The sequence below is a fragment of the Trematomus bernacchii genome, unplaced genomic scaffold, assembly GCF_902827165.1.
Source record: "Trematomus bernacchii unplaced genomic scaffold, fTreBer1.1, whole genome shotgun sequence".
NCBI classification, from domain to species: Eukaryota; Metazoa; Chordata; class Actinopteri; order Perciformes; family Nototheniidae; genus Trematomus; species Trematomus bernacchii.
In genome coordinates this window covers 9963722-9986187 of record NW_022988050.1, presented here as the reverse complement: position 1 = coordinate 9986187, position 22466 = coordinate 9963722, and the positions used below count along the sequence as shown (strand labels likewise).

General features: G+C 42.1%; 1 protein-coding gene across 15 annotated transcripts in view; it reads right to left on the bottom strand.

The window, feature by feature from the left end:
• Nucleotides 1–3928: 3928 nt before the first annotated feature.
• nrxn1a (neurexin 1a) overlaps nucleotides 3929–22466 on the bottom strand; it is a 56724-nt gene continuing 38186 nt past the window's right edge. For 9 of the 15 annotated variants that reach the window (XM_034119563.1, XM_034119566.1, XM_034119564.1 and 6 more), the window contains 11 exons: nucleotides 22030–22152; nucleotides 21101–21482; nucleotides 20613–20803; nucleotides 19900–20073; nucleotides 17802–17921; nucleotides 16907–17088; nucleotides 15954–16125; nucleotides 14921–15010; nucleotides 13532–13848; nucleotides 7224–7302; nucleotides 3929–6588 (listed from right to left, as the gene is read on the bottom strand). In XM_034119563.1, the coding sequence (XP_033975454.1) occupies nucleotides 6287–6588; nucleotides 7224–7302; nucleotides 13532–13848; nucleotides 14921–15010; nucleotides 15954–16125; nucleotides 16907–17088; nucleotides 17802–17921; nucleotides 19900–20073; nucleotides 20613–20803; nucleotides 21101–21482; nucleotides 22030–22152 (2132 nt within the window). In that variant the 3' untranslated portion in view covers nucleotides 3929–6286. The remainder of the gene's footprint in view (nucleotides 6589–7223; nucleotides 7303–13531; nucleotides 13849–14920; nucleotides 15011–15953; nucleotides 16126–16906; nucleotides 17089–17801; nucleotides 17922–19899; nucleotides 20074–20612; nucleotides 20804–21100; nucleotides 21483–22029; nucleotides 22153–22466) is intronic. The other 6 variants (XM_034119572.1, XM_034119578.1, XM_034119573.1 and 3 more) reach the window with 1 other exon arrangement.

The window sequence follows — 22466 nt, the reverse complement described above, 5'->3', positions numbered from 1 at the left end:
AGTGTGAGGTGATTTGGGGGTTTCTCCCATGCACTGGTGAATAATGGGGGCGTGTGAAAAGCTTTTGGTGTTTGAGGATGTAGGAGGTCTCTGCTGTGTGTGTGTGTGTGTGTGTGTGTGTGTGTGTGTGTGTGTGTGTGTGTGTGTGTGTGTGTGTGTGTGTGTGTGTGGTGGAATAATGTTTTTGTAATTTATATTCTCTTTATCTGTGTATTTTTATATATTGATGGAGTTACATTCATGTTTCTTGGAAATCGTATCAAAGATACATAGAACAAACAACAAAAATACAGACAAAAGGGAGTTATTTTTGGCCCGTTGTTTTTCAAATTCCAAGTTATGTGATTACACTAACACAAACGGGATAATTTTAGGGAACAGGCGTGAATCTGTTTTGTCTCCTGTCTCATATTTGTGTTGAAAGATGAGTACACTTAGCTGTGATAGCGATGGACATAATATTCCTCTCTAACTGCAGTCACCACACGTCAGCAGGACCGACAGCCTGCAAGGACACTCTCTTTCACAAACACACACACACACACACACACACACACACACACACACACACACACACACACACACACACACACACACACACACACACACACACACACACACACACACACACACACACACACACACACACACTGCAATCAAATCATGTTAAAGCTTTTACAATGTTCTATTTGATGCGTCTTCAGTTTCCCACACATATTCTTTTGTATTGATACATAGTTGTGTTTCTCGAACTGTGGGAACCGCATGTGGATGAACAGAGCCCTTTATTATTTATTCCAAAGCAGAAAGAAAAACACAGCCTTGAGCTCCTGACATGACCACACACACACATTCACACATTCTCCCACAGTTTGGCTTATACACAAGGCAAGAAAGAAATAGAAAAGAGAGAAAAGACAGGAAGATAGACAGAGTCTTACATATGCAGCTGCAAAAAGGAGTGGAAGTGAAGGACTGAGGAAGAGGAAGATAATGACATCTGTGTGCATGTATGTGCTGATACATGATACATGCAATCCCTTGCTGATTATTTTGCACCTGGCAGGAAGAAATATTGTAGCCTAGCTTTTAACTCTGCAGCATGAAGCTAGACAGCATCCTTTATCTACAAGCTTATAGATGCAGAACATCAAAAAGTAAATATAAATTTTTCTCAGGATAGTTTGTTCCACGACCCTGATAGTGTGCTTCTTCATTTACTAATATGGCTTTAGTGGGGCATTTTTAAGGACCACTGCTTTTGATGATGTCATTTCAATCACTTGCTCTCCTATATGTCAAATGTCTGTTGTGAAAAAATAGCATTGATAATGTACAAGCCTACACCTTGATGTTTTCCAGTTTATCATTTCAAGTTTTCGCACATAATGTTTCACGACAGCAGCCTCTGTGTCTCTTATAACAATGACCTGACTTCTGGCATTACTTTTACTCAGAGCCGTTCGGCTCTGCTTTTACTTAACAAGATATTTACAAGAAGATTCAAAGACTTAGCAATACCATTGTCACACCTGCATGCAGCAGCCTATCAAAGTTGCTGTCATATTCAAACTGGTAGTCTTCAGGCCCTACCGACACTGACTCAAGTGAAATCAGTTAAAGCTATGTCTTTTTGTAAGCTCTGTCCGGAGCGTCAATCATTTTTATACAACTAAGATACATGCGTTTCCCCTTTAGATAATGCTAACATGCTATATTAGTTACCATGCTTACTGTAAGCACGTTGGCATGTTACAACACACAACACCATAATATTATCAAGTTTAACTCCTAAAAATGTCTTGTCATTATGTTAGGGTCACATAGTTGTTAATCAACTGAAAATTGAGGTTGAAATAATATTATAAATTCAAAGCCCAGCAGAGTTTAGGTAAGTAAGCTAAGTAGTTAGATAATAGTTTAACATGTTTCTGCTAATGTGATCATGTGTGAGCCAGGGACAGTCCATCCCAAAATAAAACAAATAATAAAAAATATACATAATGTAGCAGCAATGTCTCCTTGGATAACACTGTGCAAAAGAAAGCTAACAATAGCTAGCACCACTGAGTTAGCTAACACAACACAAGGCAAGGCGGGCGTTAATGTGAACATTTCGTGCTTTCAAGGGAAGAGCCTGTTGTCCATAAATCGATGCACAACCAAATTGTTGATGGAGATAACGGTGCGGCCTATATAGTTCTCCATCCATCCAGGTTTTGTTTTCTGGTTTGTGAAGATAATTAACGAAACTGCTCTTTTCATCTGTAAATGTAAATGTTGGAGGTGTATGTTAGCATTAGGTAACTGATTTGCACTGGTGTTGTTTCTTAATCATATACTGTATGTTTATTGCATCCAGGGGCAGAAACATGTTTATTTCTGCTGTACATTTGGGCATTTTAACATGGGGGTCTATGGAAATGTATCCTTTCTGCAGTCATTGCCTATCGGCCAATAGATGAACTGCAGTTTGTGGCACTTCCTTATTGGCCTCCCGGCTCTGCCCCAGAGTTTGCCGCTTGTTCTTAATAAACGGAGTATAGCAGGTGCTGTGTCTTTATCTTAGCTGGCTGTGGTCAAGGACAACACAGCTACAGATGGTTACAGCCAAACACAAGCCTTTTGTTGAGCACAGACAGTTCAGAGCAAAAAGACAGAAAAGAAAGACAAGCCGTGAGAGAACAAGACAGTCACATTTGGGAGGTGTTTATTGAAAATAGCAGGTCCTTGTAGCTTCTCTCGCCTGAGGATGCAAGCTCAACCCTGAGTCTCAGGGTTCTTTCATCCGGCAAACAGCAACTCTGCAGAGACCACTGCTCACTGCACTGATTCACAGTCACTTCAAAGCCCTGTGTGGTGTGTGCGAGGTGGGGATTTGTGTGTCTACTGTCCCAGTTAGACACAGCAGGACTTGAAAGAAAAGGTGCAACTTTCCTTACTTTGATGAAGCAGAAGGTGAAAGGGAATAGGAGAAATATGTTGGAGTCTGCAACTTGTCGATATTTCGCTAGAGGCTATAGATATAGTTCCACATTTTGAGAAACAAGCTGATTCACTTTCTGGCGGAGTTGGATTTGGAGATCAGCACCACTCTCACTCCCGTTAAATATACCGCAGGATCAAGCAGATGTTAGTTTAGCTCTTTCCGAAGTAGGGCTGCAACTGATTATTATTTTATTATCAGTGTATTATTATTGAGTGTACTTTCTTGGATATGAACACTATAATGATTGGTTCATCTTTGTTCAAATACTAAGGTTTACATTTCTAACAGTAAAGAAAAAGCTATGTTGGGTGGGGTTACTTTGAAAATGTATTCCGTTGCAATTGCTAGATAATTTAAGAAAATCTAATGAGTAATCTGAGTACCAAAATATAAAAGTAATGTAACCTGACTATTTTCCATTACTTTTGAAGCACTTCAATATTAAATGCACTGCAAGTGAATACAAGAGAAAATACATTACACAACGTTTTATTCCTGGAAGGGAATAAAGTTACTTTTTTTTGTATCATGATTATGTAATCCCGATAATCCATCACTCCCTAAATCTGAGTAAATTGCAAGTAAATTACTTTCTCAATAAAAGTAAAACTCAGAAATTAAGTGTGTTCCAGAGTTGGGAATTGAAACATTTTAGTTGAAATAAATTCAAATATTAATGGTTAATTAATAATTTTTTGGAGATGCTGTCAGTTTCCTAATTTCTACAGTGTATCAAACCGGATGGACATTTCACCAGGAAGTGAAGAAGCATAATTCCCAAAATGATGAACTATTACTTTAAGATTTCCCCCCTTACGCAATATGAGTTACTTTTAGTTTTTCCAAATTAGCCTCTGATCTCATATGGCCTATTTAACACAGTATTTTTGTCTGCAAGCTAATGGAGGCAAAAACCGACAAACAGAACACAGTCCAGGCTCACTTGGGTAATATTTTATTTACTCATTAATCTTCAAAACTATTTTTCATAATAAATTTCCACTTTATGTTCATCAAAGAACCGTAACAATAAAAATAAAAGTAAATACTGTAGAAAAATTGTACATATAGAAAATAAACATGGTTAATGAACACCTAGATGTAGTATCCCATTGAGACACCGCCTTTGTTTCCGATGGCAACACAACAGAGATAGAGGGGAAAGAAAGCAGTAGACACAGAAGGAACTGGGAGGGTAAATAGCGAAACATACTAAACAAGGGGAAAACAAGAGAAGGGAAGAAAAAGGAGGTCAAGGCCAGTAAAGGAAGGAGAGAATAAGGAAATATGTTAATTTGGACAATATACTTTCATATCTCACAGGCCTTTTTCATATCCTTTCTTTCCATCGTAATTGTGCATGCATCTCACTGGTTGGTTACGCTGCTTGGAAGATCTGGAGGGGCTTGTTCATGTCATGGCACTGTTTGTATTGATATATCGTGGAGCTACAATTCTTGAGCTGTGGAGGGCTCAGACACAGCAAAAGCCCATAAACAGATAATTATACCGCAGCCCAGATCGGAAACCCATCTGTCTGTGTATTGGTCGTGTCATGAATATTGATGAATCTGTCAACCGATAGCATGAAGACAAAAGGACGCAAAGAGAAAGAGAGAAAAGGGAGAGCCAGTGAAATCAAAGCAACTCAGGTCGTCATATAGTCAATGGCATCATGAACTGGCCTCTTCTATCTATTAGCAACACATGGTAACATTTACTTTGTTCTGTTTTTGATTATTTTCCTCGGCTGGGTTTTGCTATAAAAAAGGTGGTTGGTTAGAGCAGGTATAGTGGGCGTGGCCTATAAGACATCAGGCTAGAAAACAGGACGTGGCCTGTGGTGGACGCGCACATCCAGGCGTTGCACTTGAGTTACATTGCAACCCGCAACACCTCCCTTCCCCTCCTCCCACAAACAAACAAACAAACAAACCTACCACCTCTGGACCACCATTTCACTGCACAGCTCAGAGACTCAGGCATGCAGCACACTCGAGATGGTCACACTTTGAACTGAGAGTTGATTCACAGAATAAATCATGGTTGAATCCCACTGACTTAAAAACCGTTTGAAGTGCGTATTTAGGAATACTTCAAGCCAAGGTTGTAAGTTTATGATTGTGGTTCGTCACCTCTGGAGTTTCAACGCGGTATAAATCACACGGAGTAAGATAATTCACGTGCAATAGGAGCCCCCCCCCTCCCTTCCCCAAAAAGTCTATACTTTGTTCTTCATATTCGTCATTGCCGTAACAATTATCATAATGGTCATTGTCATTTTCACCATTGTCTTCTTGTATAGTCTTCAGTGTCACTCATGAAGATATGGTGGTTCTTTAGCATTGCAGGTATGTGTATGTCTGCAGGTATAGATTGTTTATATTTTCTGTGTGTGCATGTGTGCTGTATGTATGTGTGTGACACTGCAGTCATGCATGACTCGTGTCTGTAGGTAGCATCTGAAGTCTCAAGTATCCTGTCCAGGAAAATAGCTCTCCGCTGATTCCACCTTTGTGATTTACAGGGCGCTGTAAAACATCAGCACCACAGCCCATCCATTATATTAACGGCACCAGCCCTGCCTCTGCCTATTCACTCACAATTCACCGTCTCTATGGCTACACCCTGATTTCCCTGTCCTGCTGCTTGGGTTGGCACTTGGATCGGAAGTGTGCTTGTTTCTTCAGCGTCGTCAGTGCTTCATCGAGTCCCGTCTGCTAACAGGGAGGAAGGCCAAGAAACTTGGAAGAGACACTTGGTGCTTGGCTTGGTGCTATTACATCATCTTTGTTCTGGTGCTCTGCCTCAATGAACTCAGTCTGCCATGTGCTTTACATAAAAGTCTTCCTGGACCTCTTTGAGTCCAAGAGGAGAGGTCCTACTGTGGCAGGGGAGTGACTGGTCTTTTGATCTGGCTGGCCCAAAATGGTTCTTTACTGGGAGTTGAACTGGTGCTTTTTTAAAACCATTTGGAATGGTCTTTAAGTTCATAAAACAAGCCTCTCGCAGAGGCTCTGCTCATTGGTAAATACTGTACAATAAGGGTCCATGCCCTCGGGCCAGTCTGTATGTGTGTGTGTATGTTTGTGCTTAAATGTATGTGTGCTTGAATGTGTTTATCTTTGTGCTTGCCAGCATGTGTGCAGATGTGATTATTGGAGAGTAAACATTAACATCAGCATGTCTATGTTGGTGTGTATGTGTGCATCATTTTTTTTGTTGAGAATATATCTATTTATGTACATATACCGTTATATATAAAGGTGTATGCGTATATGTTGGACGTCTTCCGCCTCAGACGTAGTACTCCTTGTCTTTGTTCTTCTTGTTCTTGGAGATCTTGGCGATCCCCAGCGGCTTGTCCTTGGCGCTGCCGTTGGGCTGTGTGGCTGAGTTGCTGATGTAGTTGCGGCTTTCGTCCACGTGGTAGGAGCCCTCGTCGCGGTTACGGTACTTGTACATGGCGTAGAGGAGGATGAGTATGCAGAGGGCCGCGGCTGCCACGATGCCCACCACCATCCCTGTGGTGCTGCTGCTCTCCCGGACCACCTCAGACGGACCCGGGAACACCTTCCCATCCGGCAGAGGGGGGCGGGCTATGACGGGGAGAGGGGAGGCACGCAATGTTACATTACATTTTATGGCACACATTATTAATTTGTACTACATGTAGAGGTGATAAGTGGAGGGCTGCCGCAAGAAGATACAATGCATCATCATGATGAATTATTTGACGGGCACTTTGCATAATGCTTCATGCTGGCAAGGGAAGGCTGCAGCTTAGAGCCAAAGCAGTTTGCATATTATCATGTGTAAACAGATTATATTACACCGTGTTGAGAGGAGGGCCAGAGCACAGGTGCACATTATATCAGTTTTATTACACACATTTGACACTTTATGACACACAATGGCAGCGAGGGGCTGCAGTGTGGTGATATACAGTATGACACCATGTTAAACAATTGATGGGAATTTTCATGTGAATTCTTCAGGCTGGATGGAGGTGAGGGAGGGGGAAGAAAAGAAAGAAACTGCTACTTAAAGATATGATGAATAATAAGGGATGGTGAAGGGAGGAGCTGAAAGCAAAGTCAAGGATGGAGAGTGTTAGGTAATGCCTGGAGGCAAAAAACCTCTGAGAAAGCACTGAGCGACAGCGAGAGTAGAGGACAGAAAATAACTCAGAGTCAGTGTGATGTAATATTTGTGGGGGTAGGGGGAGTCTCACCTGAACTGGGGTCACAGGGGTCAATGTCTTCATCGTCGCTGGGACACTCAGCTGACGCCACCAGCAGGTCGTCTGCCGACTACAGAGAGATGATACAGAAAAAAAAAGCAGGAACATAAACACACGTTTATAGACACAAACAGCCGATGCTCCACACCCCTTCTGTTTGTTTTCTACATGTGTGAGCACACAATCCATCGCCCACCCGTTTCCCCCGTTTGCAACAACCACTTTCGCCTGTTAGGCCCCAAGCAATGGCAGGCGGCCAACACCAAAGTACCAAGGAGAGAAGAAGAAAGGGAAAACATTGCATTCTGTTCAGAGCCACCAAGGGACAGTCAGTTATCATCTCACATTCTCTTGGCCCTCCCCCTCTTTTTTTCTCCTCATGCCTCTCTATCTTTCACACCTCCGTGCTTCCCTCTCCATCTGATATTGGCTAGTGTACATAGGTGTTGAACAATGTGCAGTGTGAAGCCAAAGAGAGGAATACAACTCAAGTTTTCATGGAAACTTCCACTTAAGCTCATTCTGGTTAATTTAAATCACATTTATTCAACACCTCTTCATAAGCACCATGTCAATAACCCCCTTACATTCACTCTCTAACCATCAACCAGCTAATATCTCAACAACCACTCATTCTGCGTGCCTTGCTCCCTCTCCATGGATAAGGCGCCCTTCCTCTCCATCCTTGCTCCTCCTGTTGCCATGGCAACTCTAAGTTCAGGCTGTTAAAAATGATGGGGAATAAAAAAAAGAGGAGTGTGCACCCTCTGTGGGACCAGTGCATTGATTTGCCATTCCAGCCAGAGTATGAGAAAAAGGGGGGGGGGGGGAGGAATGAGAGATAGATGGATGGATAAAAGGAATTTTAGGGGAATTGGGGAGAAGGAGAAAGAAAAGAAGAGGGGATAGGAGGAGCAGGAGGAAGACTTCAAAGTGCTGCGGTCTTTACTTAACACCGTGCTAATGTTCTCCGCATATTCATGAACTACTGTTAAACATCGCCCGCCTTGACGCTCCGCTATGAGAGATGTGAATGTGTGTGTGTTCAAACACACTGGGCGCTCAGTGCCAGCACTAAATTAAAATTGGATTGTGATGCATTGCAGTAGATGTTAGTAACCCACAGAATAAAGGAGAGCGCGGCAGAGCTTTAAAAGAGAAGAGCTCTAGAGGCAGATTACAACCAGACCAGAACAGAATCTGAACCAAATCAAAGCACTAAGTGGTCGATGATGTCTTAGCTGAAACCTACAGGCAGTGTTTCAAACTGAAATTCATTACGCTTTCTTCTCTGTCCTTGGTTTATTTATTCCCTTGCCTCTTGTTTTTGCAAGAACATACAGTGTATTACGTAAGATTAGGGGCGCAAACCACTTAGTGTATTCATCTGAAAAAGCCTGCACTGGCTTTGTGTTGTGTGGTCTCGTTTCTGACAAGTCTACTGTGGTTCAGATTGGCCTGAAACATATATACAGTTATTGATGCTTGACTCGGTCTCTTTCCTCCACTGCCTTTCCAATCAGTTCTGCCTACTGGGCTGTCAAATGCTGGGAGCATGAGCTTAGCCTCTGGAATCCAGCCATTCGATAAACCTCTGTGCTTTTGCCAGGATCCAAATAGCACAAGAACCAATCAGCCAGTAGGAAACACATCACCCATTTCTGTCACTGATCAATGTCGAGCCCCCATGCTCGAATATTGATCCGAAAGACAGCTATGTTCCCCCTACAGGAATGTGTTCTGAATCCTAAAATCTGCTAAAAAAAGCAGACAAGCAAATATAATAAGGCCCCGCCTCTGATCTGTGGTCAGCTGACCCCCCCCCTCATTCAACCGGCAAGGTGTCAAGGGACTATCGATCCACCTATCACATGGGAAACAATGAACACGAGGAAATCTAGAGACATGCCAAACACAAATTAAGTTCAAAGTGGATGTACCAAAGAGATATGCCCAAGAAACCACCGCCCCTCACTCTCACCCTCCCTCTTTGTCCCCATCTTTTCACAGTCTATCAATAGAGCATGCTGACATATTAAAGGACACAGATGCACAACGATAAGAAGGGAAAAAATACACACACAGAAGGAAAGAGAGAAGAAGTACAAAGAAGAATATCTGCATGCTAAAAGAGCAAAATCTCTACCTGAGCAGCCGAACAGTGCCAACGACCGTCAATGCCTCCCTGACTGCCTAGTTCACACATAGTAGCTGCACTTTGTCCTCACACACTCTTGCAGAAGACTCAACAGATTGTCTGCTACTTTCACAACTGGAAATCCAACACACATGCACACACACAAGCTCTATAACAGCCAAACACGCTCCATTGCTCTACTTCTATTTAGACACATCTACACAGGCACACCAGCGCACACTAAATCAGGCTGAAGTTGGCAAGCTGATGAAGAGATCCTGGAGAGGGAGGAGAGAAGCTAGCTCCACTACTGCAGATGGTGAGATAGACTCATACACCGCCTGCATTAACAGCCTATCACTGGAGCTCAAACACAGAGCGGAAGGGAGGAGGGAGGAGAGAAGAGGGGGGGTGGGGGTTGACGGGTAAATATGGAAAGCTATGGAGGGAGAGAGCAAAGGAGAGTGAGAAGAAAGAAAAAGAGAAAAAGTGAGCTAAGGGAGGAGAGAGAAAGTGTCTCCAGGAGATGGATAGCGAGCGGAAGAAAAATGCAAGAGAGAGATGTGGAGAACATAACATGAAAAAAAAAGGACAGGGAGGGAGGATGGGATGTTCAGAGGGCTTGTGGAAGTGTCTGGGTCAGCTGATTGCTGATAGCCAATCAGGTGGCGCTTGGAGCCTCAGGTTTCTTCTATCAGTCTTCCCATAAAACACAGGTACACACACACACACGTCCACAGACAGACAGACATCAAAACTAGAACTCTGTGAGTCAGAGCAGCCTCTAGCACACGCACACACACACACACACACACACACACACACACACACACACACACACACACACACACACACACACACACACACACACAATCTTCTCCTCGCTGGTGCTCAGCTGTCATGCATTATTAATCTCTTCCACTTTTCAAAGTGCCCAAAAAAATACCTCAAACAACAAACTGTGGACTTCAGGAGAAGAGGGACATAACACATTCCTAATGAACAAAGTACTGACGGTACGAGTGAACCCATGGGGCGAATCAGGCAGATCCGCTTCGAAACACACCAGAACACAAGGCGTGTGTGCGAAATCGATAAATGGCTTTGCCCCGGAGCCCCTTTTTGAAGACATCCCTCACTGCCCCTCCTCTGATGCAAGGTGCTGCAATTCATGCCTATTGTTCTCAATCCACCTGAGTGTTTGTGTGTGTGTGCATTTATCTGTGTTCACTTTGTACGTACGTGTGCACTGGTTGAGGCCAGGTTGGTTGCCAGGCAACACTAGGCAGCCTTAGTGGATAAGCAGTAGACTCTTTTTTAACGAGACCAGCACACACACAGTTTGGGGGCCAGAAGGAGTGATTTGACGAGCTAACACACACACACACACACACACACACACACACACACACACACACACACACACTGCATCATATTGAGCATACATATAGCTCTGACCTAGTTCTCTTACAGTCATATTGACTCCAGTGTGCGACTCCTCTGCATCCCATATTTAGCAGCATGTCGCCAGAGCAGGAAGAGTTTACTTAAAAAAAAACATCAACACAGAGAGATTGAGAGGTGAAGGTGTGAAAACGCACCCGTGCCAACGCTGTCACTCGGCAGCGCTATCCCTCCAGCTCACGCATCCATTATTGATGCCTGAGGCTTAGCTCACAGCTCTCTGCGTTCTATTATTTATGCCTGAAACAGCTGGCGGTTTATACACAGAGGAGCTATTCTCTATGGGAGTCTGGATTGGGAGAGCGAAAGCAAGCAGCAGGTAGTGGGGCTCACTATCTCCATGGCAACTTGTATCATTGGGAGAAAAAAAAATATTTTTCTGTGCGGCAGGCAGAGTTTTATAACACAGAAGAAGAACTGCAGTACACAAACGCCCACAAAGAGCCTGGCAACATCGCACTAGTGATCTAAACAAAAAGAGTGTGTGTTGATGATGTTTCCTCTGACATTAGCATTGACTGCAGTTACATCCACTATAAAAATGCCTCAATCCAAAATGATGTGTTTCTATTGTAGAGTCCCTTTGGCATCAGTTTAATAGACGCATATTATGGAAAAGCTATTACAGCCTCCATTAACACAAACATTTCCCCTCCTGTAATTCAGTGGGTTGGGACCACTTAGTGGAGCCACTCCTGAGAATGAGCTGTAGCACAAGAATGAAGTGTGTATGTGAGCCTTTTATTGATGAGATGTTTTTGGCTCCCCGATAGCTTGCATGTCATAAAGATGATGTTACTGGGCAAATAAAAATACTACTGTGTAAATTATTTATAAGGAAGAAGACCATTTTTTTGCATTTGCTGAGAAAAGGCATTGCAATAGAGACATTTTGATTAATTTGAAAGCAGTTTTCTTATTGATAGTTGATTGTTTGGCAGTGTCAGAGTAGTAACAGTAACAATTAGATTTGTTTGCAATTACCATTTAATCTCAACCTCACCTAATGGTTCGACCACCCCTTTTTACTTGTCCTTGTCACCTTAAACTTGCTTTTAATTATATATTTATAGGGAATTTACAAAGTTAAAAAATAAGTGCACTAGAAGTAACATCATATTTCTTATTAATCATAGGATATATCCACTCAACATTTTTTAAATAATAATAACCAACCCAAAAAAGTAACCTTAGAACAGAGATAGGTTAATCATTGTGATGTCTAGCTGAATCTTGAGCATTTATCATAATCAACAATGTGCTTAGATCCTGGACTACCTTATATTCATCTTTTTGATACATAAAAAAAAAAAATCGATATTTGACATTTGTGTTTTTAAAGGTCCCATGTCATGGCCATTTCTACTGATCATAATTCCATTGTTGAGGTCTACTAGAATAGATTTACATTGTTCAATGTTCCAAAATCACATTGGTTTCTCATACAGCATCTCTGTATAGTATGTGTATTCACTCTCTGTCCCACACACCTTGTTGGAGCTCCTGCCCCCCCCTCCCTGTGAGCCCACTGTGCTCTGATTGGTCAGCTCGCCAACTCTGTTCTGATGAGTCCACCACCGTTACAGCGGAACATCAGTGTTTATGTGTTACAATGGCGTTTGCTAGCAACCAGAAAATGACACCAGTAATGACAAACAGATGAGAATGCTGCGTGGGGTCTGGGTGCCGTGTTGGCGGGACGTTGCGGGGCTCGCTGCTCCGCCCTTTGAGGCTCGAGGAGCGGACAGTGTGAGCTGTATTACTGGTGTCGCTTCCTGGTTGCTGCGTGGGGTCTGCGAGACAGCGAGACGCCGCGGAACTCAGCCTGAGCACACACACACACACACACTCACAGCCAGGCAGGAAGAAAAAAAATGGAAAAAGAAAAATCTCCAACGAGGCGTTCTGGGGCAGCATAGACAGGTCTTTTCTGTGTTAGAGTTTTACTCGCTACAGGGTGTATTTTGAGGGTTTGTGACTTTGCAGACCGTTAACATGCATAAAAGGCTAAATAATACACAAGGGGACGGGTAATAACTGGAAAAGCATGTCATGGGACCTTTAATGTCCTCTTGTAAAACACCTGAATTCTATACAAAATGTGCGCTATAAACTCGCCTTAAGTGTAGTTTAAAACAATCCCACTCCTCATGACACATCTTGCTTCCCTCAGGCGCTTTATTAGTGGGTGGTTTGTTGGCTAATCCTCTTATTGAGTTGGAAAAACAACTTATCAAAGCACATTATCACTTTTTCATTACCAATTGTCACACCAAAGGATGATGAAAGTGGGTGATAGGACACATACATCTGAGGAATAACACACAAGTTTATCTTTGACCACACAAAGCAGGGATTTATTGAGTTTTTCTTTAGGGCTGTCAAAATATCAGATTTTTCTTCAGCCTGAAGAATTTTAGATAGCAATATGATGGGGATATCTATACAAAATGTATCTTCAACTAGTCTTATTGGGCTTTTTGTCTCTTTTTTGGAAAATGAATTACACTCAGGATTCAAGTGTATGGAGGTGGAGAGATAATCTGTAATAATAACTGTACAAAAGTGTGGTTTAAGAGGTGGTGGGTGTGTAATATTTACACAACACAAATATTTAATTCATCAAATATCCCGGTTTTGTCAATATCAATATGTCCCAACAATTCTCCATACACACGCTGTAATAATGAGCTCTGACCTGCTGAGTGGCACCCTGTTTCTTGTTGGTGGCTGTGGTGGTTGTGATGTCACTTATGGAGGGGGCGGAGTCAGAGCGGTTCCCTCCAGCTGCAGCACTGGACTGCGGCGTGATGGAGGAGGACGGCATGTCTCCGACTAGCCGCGCGCTGCCGTCCACCCTGATGTGCGGGTGCCCCTCGGCGGCCATGTTGAGGATGCGGAGGCCGTTGTAGTAAAGTCCGGACAGCTGACCCTGGAACATGCCTGCATTGCGCTCTCCTCCACCTCCACCTACACGTACCGTCGTCTGGCTGTTGAAGATGGTCAGCTGGCGACCTACATGGACACACGCACACGCACGCACACACACACACACACACACACACACAAACACGCACACCAGGAAGGAAGGAGGACAAAACACACGCGAATACAGTCACACACACATACATACCAGTGGTCACATACGTGCATACATACACACACAAGAGTGTTTGAGTGTTACACAATCCACCACCCCCAAGCCATGGTGAGAGGATGGGATAGATTAAGCATGGCAGAGCAAATCGAAGCCGTGGAGAACCGTGGAGAGAGCTGAGACTGTGAGAGATAAGAGTGGGAACAGAAAACAGAGAAGAAGGAGAAGAGGAAGAAGGGGGGGTGAAGAGACTGAGAAGTCGAGGAGGAGGAGGAGGATGAAGAGGCAGCAGATGAGAGGAGTCAGAGGGTCCCGAGAAGACGGGGCTGACAGATGGTTGCTATGGTGATGGCTGTGCGGCACAACATTGTATTTGAAGGAGCAACAGACAGGCAGACAGAGAGACAGAGATCTAGAGAACTGTTGAAACAGCCCTATGAAGCATGCACAGGTTATAAGCTCTAGGACTGCTCACTGTTAAAGGGACTAGAGGCTATTTAAGGAGCTCTGCTGATGTTTAGGAGGAAAACTTTTACACTTTTTTTTTTTTCAAAAAGCATTGCTCTATTAGTCATTTCAAATTTACATAATTCTTCCGTGTCACAATACTTTACATATACTTTAATTTACATTTTTGTTTTCAACATATAATCTTTAATAAATGCTTTATTTTTTACAATTTGATAATAAACACAATTATTTACCAGTCTTAATAAAGCATCTTTTATCAGTACTTTTACTATTTTCTGATTTATTCACATTTATATCTCTCCATCGTCCCTTTAACCTGATATTATCAGATACACACTAACAAGATACGTTCACAGGCACTACAGTTTACACAGTATTACACACTAGAGCTGCCCAACTTTTAAATACTAGTTATGGATTTATTTTTAGATGTTAGTTGATGGTGCACAATAACGTATATTCAACTGTCTTGTATTTTTTAAGCTCAAAGTTTTAAGGAATTTTAATCAGGGTTTTTACCTTTGTCGAGTAGCCAATCGTCAACTACTCGACCGAGCCGATAGGGGATTCGCTGTCTGGCGATGGCCAGGCGCTCGTTATCAATGTTGCCTTTAATTTAGAGATGAAAACACAGTAGTAATTACGCACATCCATACGTGGTACAGGAGCTGGATACAAAAAGAACAGCAATGAAAAGAAAGTAATGGTCTGCTCATTGTTAGCATGTCACTGCGTTAAGGTGAGCTTTATGTGCTAAGAGAAGAGGATTTAAATTCATTACGTTTCCAGTGAGCGGACTCTTACTCTCTGTTCATTGGGTTTAATTTAAAGAGACATTTCAGGGGTTAACATCTGAAAGAGCACAGGGAAATAATGTTACAGCTGCCACATACTGTCTATATGACTGACTGAGTTTAGAGTTACATACAGGAAGAACCCTCACACACACCTCAAAACAACTAGCATTTAGCATTTTAACTATCAGCTACCTGAAGCCTCGACCTCATTGCGTTAAAGACTGCTATCCTATATTACCACTTTAAATATAAAAACAAAAACAAATATAAAAACAAAAGGTATGTTCAACAAAATACACTTTTTATTCTTATTTTTTACTCTCTAGTTAACCATTTAAAAAAGTATGACATGATTTTAAATTATTGTTTGTCCAAAGATGCACCAACTGTTATTATTTTCTTTTATGGTGAGAAAAACAACTGACACCTGAATTGAATATTTTCATAAATTACCTTTAACGCTATTTAACAGTCCTAACATGATACATATACAAGCTATTGAAAAAACTATCTTGTTTTATGTTTTAAAAAGTCACGTTTCATTATCAGATCACTCATATTTCATTTCAAACACAATAACATCAAACAAAGTTGCAATTGTATTTCTCAAACTCAGTGTTTGGATATAAACATTTATAGGATGTGATTCACCAATCAGGAGCTTGGCTGATTTTCTAAGGTGTAGTTAGCTCTGTCCCGGGACAGGCAGCGCTGTGGTGGGATTGGGGGGTTGGGCTGATGTGGGCGGGGCCTACCTGAGGGATAGCGCTCGATGACTGGCAGGTCGTCCAGTTGAAGGGTTGCATTGCCTCCGCTGCGAGTGAATCGAATTATGTGATACTTTCCATCGTTGACAAACTTGGAGCTCTCCTCGATGTTGATATCATCAGTGCCGACATTAAACACTACTCTAATGTTGCCTTTGTCCTGAGGAGGAGAGACACGAAAAGGGATATCGTTTCTTTGTTTGTTTTTCAGGACTCGGTTTATTGTGCTTAATAAATCCTAAAAATGTGTGCTCCCACTTGCTGCCTGTGAACTTGTGTTAAAGGGGACCTCCGGGATTACTACTGCATATGTAAAACAAGTTGTATAAAACATTTTGATGCTCAAGAGCACTCAGAGGATTGCCTCAAGTGTTGCACTTGAGTCAGCGTTAGTTTGGATGGAAGAGAAAAAGCTTGAAAATCTGAAATAAAACTGGGGGTGGATTAAGAAATACATAACGGGATGTCTGTAACTCGCTGCTCATCTCAGCTTTAGGCTGTTGGTCAAAGGCTAAACTAGCCTGTTTAGCAGAACACTCCTGAATCTTTGATTCTGCAGCGGAGTTGCATTGTTTGAAATGTAGGCGGCAGGTATTAACAAAAACAAGGATTAGTGAAATCTTTTTTTTTTTTTATCTCTGGTTTTGCTGCATTTGTTTCGACCGCTCCCCCACTTTTAAAAAAACTGTCCAATGTGAGTCCAATTATATTATTGGAATACAATCCTGTTAGTTTCTCCGGTGCACTTTAATTTCTTTAGACAGCCATTTTGTCCAGATCCCTCTTGTAAAGAAGATAATGGTTCTCAATGAAGAATGTATGATTAGTATATACATTGATATCAGGGAAGAGCAACATGTAAATCAACTTTAATGATTCATAAGTATGAAAAAAAACATTCTTCTTTGGGATTATATTTGAATGCAGGGGTGTGCACTTACTATCTGCAGCTGAAGGTAGTCTCCGAGACCAGACGCGCTGTCAACCCGCAGCAGAGTGGCGTGTTTCTGTTGTGTGCTGAACCCCAGGGCCAGGCGGTCTGCTCTGGTGCTGGGACGCTCATTAGGGGGCCACGTGTAAACCACCACGCCTCCATCACGGCCAAAGATATAAGTGGTCCCAGCTGTCCCACACGGATAATTTAGTTTATATGCAAGCATGTGGATATGCCATACACCGTTCTATCTGGCATCAGATTATACTGCAGATGGCATCTCTGCTTTTTCTCTGCTAAATGTTTAATACACAAGTAATAATACAACTGAAATGTCAGTTGACTGGCCTTCACACTTATCTGGTTCCTCGTACATTCTGAGAAAGAACAAGTATATCCCAGAATACTTGGTAACATTACTGCAGGAGGCTGACTGCAAAATGTGACTCATAACAATAACAGCATTCAATGGTACAGTAGGACTCGCTGCAGGGTGACACAATAATCATCAAGTGTGTTCCTCGAAAGGCCGCTGAGGATAATGTGTTGATCGTGTAACGAGGGCATTATTACAGAGAATTACAATAACCAAACTGGACATTTAGCAGGTGCTGTTTTTGTGCCACTTATGAATCAACAGTTGACAGTGCCCTCACCTGGTGGCTCTGATATCATGCACACAAAAACATGTTTGATTCAGCGTTTCCAACCAAATCATCTGATTGCATAGATTTGAGACATGCAGTTATATATTAAGGTGTGTTTTCTACAGTTTAGAGACATTTAGGGTGACGATTAACGCATAGTGTTGCTATAGATTCTACAAAATGAGTTTATTTAACATTCTTAGTGCAGCCGTCCACACCGAGTGCTGAGGGAGATAATGGAAAGCAGAGACTCACCATCATTGCATAGCGGCCCAGCATACGACGTCATGCTGCAGTCGCAGGTGAAGCCCTCCCACTGCTGCAAACAAACTCCCTGATTTGAACAAGAGTCTTCTTGACATGTAGTGCTGGGACCTGCAGTGACAGAGAGGTGGTGGTGGGGGGGGGAGTTGCAAAAGTCAGGATACATACTTTTATGATTTTGTCTGGAGCCCATTGTTTTTTCACAACAGTATGCCAGTACTGTCTGGTTATTTTTAGACCGCATTTCCTCGAGACATTTTGGGTAGACTGTTGTTGTGCTGCAATGATGTTATGATTAGTAGTGTTAGTAGGAGATCTTTATGAGACTACGATATGGTGGATAGGCTCCCATTCTTTACACTGACAAAATATGCTTGATCATGATTATAAACTGAACCGAAACTGAACTGGAATCTGTGTTACGAGGTGATAAGAGCCAAAAATGTGGAGAGCATGCAGGAGGTGAGCCTGGATGAGTGGGGCAAGGACAGGAGGAGCGGTTAAACATAAGAAGGCAGAGTTATGTTTAAAGGCCTTCATCTCAATACTCTCTCTTCAGCAGTCGGTCCCCGTTTACTCCACGCCTTGTGTTAAAAACACACAGGAGGACAATGACTACATTTACATGCCCACTACTGTTACACTTTATTCTGAATTTGACAATACTCTCAATTTCACAAGTCATATATGGTTTGAATATACCGAATAAGGCCTTTTCTGAATGTAGCATTATCAGATTAAGAAATATGTGATATTATTCAGGTTTTACGAGCCTTCTCGAGCGGAGCACGACTCGTGACTTTCCCCTGTGTTTTTTATATATCTGTTGTAATTTATTGTCTTTTATTGTGATTGTAGTAATGTGTTTTTATTACATGTACAGCACTTTGGCTCGACCACAAATCGCTTTTAAATGTGCTTTATAAATAAAACTTGATTTGATTTGATTCTTTGTGAAGTGAATAAAACGCATTCAGAATATGCATCCTTATTGTGGTTTTAACTTTAGTTATGTTCATTTTATAAAAACATGCCAGAAAGAGAAGCCCCCATTTCTATTCAGAATGAAAAACACACCTACTTTTAAACATCATCGAAGACTAGAATATGAACAGGTTTTTAAATATTCTTAAATCATTGCAACTACCTCGTCAAAAAGGTGGCTGATGTAATGAAAGAGGGAATGTTTGCACAGTAAAATAAGTATGCCCCCAATGGAAAAATACAGAAACAATCCTATTTAGATGCCTGCAATGGTAATATGAGTTAATTATTTATTTTCATTAGCCATTTAAATTGCTTAATAGGAATATTGTCTATTTCAGAATAAGGGCATAAAATGAATATTTAGTGCATGTAAACGCAGTCAAAGCTCTAAACTTAGTTCTCTTTTGATGTATTTTTAACGCGAGGCGTGGAGGAAAGGGTGTGAAATTATTCACAAATGGAGTATTGAAGGTTAGGTTGGGAGTCAGTAGGAGGGTTGGACAGCATGCTGCTAAGCAACCCGGGTAGTGGAGCTGTGTCGACTCAGGTCGGGCGGTGGTGATGTCACTACTGTGATGAAGTCACTACGGTGGCTAGGAGAGGACAGGTCACCTCTGACCTTTGACTCTGGATCACTGGGATCCACACAAGACTGGACACCACTGGGTAGTTTCAACACACGCACGCACACATACATACACACACCCTCACACACACACACACACACATACGCACACTAGGTTTTTTCCACTCTCATACACGTGTCTCACATGCTCACACAAAGCGATATACCTTGCAAGTCAGCTTTCATCAATGTAACTTTTGTCAGCCAAACAAAAAAGCAAACAAGCAAATTAAGTTAGATGGTTAGTCAATGCACACAGATGCCTGTGAACTGTTGAAAGAGAAAACACAATGTGCAGAAAGATCGAGGAGGAGATGAGAACCAAAAGAGTAACATTTACATAGAATAGACCAAAAGCTGGGTTAGTGGGTTATCCTAATCACACAGAGCATGAGGTAAATGGAAAAAGAAAGAAAAGCAGGAGGGACACGGGACCGGGACAGATCTACGGTTGTGATTTCCGAGTTTGCACCTCACCTTCACAGCCTCTCTCCACTTGTCCAATGGTTGCAAGTGCATCAGCCAAAAGGTCAGGGAGTCGGCCATTTAGATCAACTGTTGCTAGGCAACCCTGGAAGCCCTCGCGGGAGTGGACCAGCTTCGGCAGTTCTCGGTACATCTCTTTGGAGACGCCCCCGATGTACAGGTCACCTGGGGATGATCAAAACAATGAATCAATATATAAAACATGTGTTATTTATAACAGAGAAAAAAGGCAACTGTTCTCATTTTTGAAGCTGGAACCAGTCAATATATTTTTGCATCAAGAATAGTTTGACATTTTGGAAAACACACTCATTTATATTTTACTTAGAGTTAGATAAGAAAATGGATAGATCTCTCAGTTATGCCAGGAAACGGTTAGCTTAGCCAGCTAGCCTGTCTCCATCTGAGCAGACAAAATCCACCAACTAGCATCTATGGCAAAGAACACATAACCCCATACAGACCAACACTTTTTTAAATTTTGTACAGATTAAACAATTGATATATAACCAGTTAATTAGTGAGCTTTATAGGTGCTGGTAGCTTAATATCCATCAGAGAGTAGTTTTAACCTTCATGTAACTCAGATGTCGAACTTTTCCCTTTACTGTAACTGACTTCTTGTTTCAGTAGAACTGTGTATGTATAAGTACATGTCAGCTCCTGTTGTTGAGGTGTTATCACTGCTTGTATTTGTTGCATACCCTTTAAGTCGAGGTTCTTGGCGCCCATGGTGGTCTGCGTGGTGACTTTGGTGTCAATCTTGACTGTGTGGAGATTGTTAGTGTCTCTGGAGATGTGTACATTGTGCCAGTGGTTATCATTTAGAGGACTGTTAGAGTTGCCCTTGATCAGGTGTGCTCCATTGCCCAGGTCAGAAATGTAGTGTAGGTAGCTAGAAAGGGAACCAAAAAGAAGAGAGGAAAGAAAAAAGACAAATTAATCATATTCATGATGAAGAACAACACAGGGTCATACACTTCAGGGCATCTGTCTTCAAGAACCGTAATTAAAGGAGTAGAAAAGGAGCTACTTGACTTATGCGTTTTTCATATTTGATATTTCAGCCTCAAGAATTGAAAACAAATCCCAAGCTGAGTTGAACATGTGGGAATTACCATTAACACATATTTAACTGCATATTAATAATTTCCTTTGCAAGACATTGAGTAATGTAAATACCACAGCTCACCCTTTAACTAGCTCTAACACAATGAAGTCGTTGCCGTCTCCCCTGTTGTAGAGGACCAGGCCGTCGGGGGACGTGGTCTTGAACTGCATGAAGACGTGCATGGAGTAGTAGGCCTGCAGCGTGGGCAACGTGACGAAGCTGGAGCGGGAGCGGAAGGTGACGGGGTCAGCCACGATGCTCTTATAGCCAATAACAGCGTTGAGCTCGCAGTAGTCGATGTCGCCGTTCTTGCACAGGTCAATGTAGGGCATGCCGTTCAGTGTCAGGCCCTGAAGGTGGCCGATGAAATTGGAAGGCACGGCAGGCATGAAGCGCTTCTCCGTCACAATACCCGTCTCCACATTGTGGAACTCCAACTGGGTGTGGTCGCCCGCCATCTGACCTGGTGGCGGGTAAACTTCAGAGGTGAGGGCTACGGACACTTGGGTTTCAAGTGGAACTGTTCCAACAATAAAGCTAATTCTCATCCTATTATTTAAACAGTTGAACTAACAGTGATCACAAACTAATTTCAACTGCGAACTTTCCCAAAAAGTATATAGAAAGTATTAATGCAGATTGCATATTTTTTATGAATATTGCAAGATCACAATCATTGGTAGAACTTTATTTCCCACAATGATCGCTGTGTAGTCGTAAAATGTTCATAAGCAGACCAATTATGGTCCATCACACCTTATTCTAATATATATTAGTGTATTGGTGTACAGTTATGATTAAAAGTCATTATTCAGAATAATTCACTTACACAGTTAAAGAAGTTGTCTAAAAAATAAATAAATCCCTTAATATTGGTCTTTTAGCATAACACACAATTAAAATCAACCAGGAATGTATCAGATAGAACATTTGTATACAAAATACGAGATTAATGAGTCATTATATGGTGAAAATCTAAAAGGGATAAAAGGTAATGCTGCTGTGGTTACCTTCGACAGGCTGCAGGTCGTCTACGGTGAGTTTCAGGCCCTTGCCACGCCGGACTACTCTCACCGTGTGCCACTCATTATCATTGAGGCCCGAACCCGCAAAGATGGTCTCTGGGCCTTTACCTACACATAGCCCAGAGCACCGTTAACATAATGCACACAGAGATGGAGAGAGACAAATAGAGACAGGCAGAGCAGATAGAAATCCAGAGACAGAGACAGAAGAAGAAGAAGAAGAAGAAGCCAGGCAAGTTGAATTCAAATTTAAGGACAGGAAGGGAGGAAATGGAGGGAAATAGCAGAGGAAAAGGGGAACCATACATATCCTGGGGAGACGAAAAACCTCTGTGTCAAAACAAAGATAGACAGACAGGTGACTTTGCAGATACAGCGGGATGGATGATGTGACACAGACACACAGAAAGATTAACATAAAT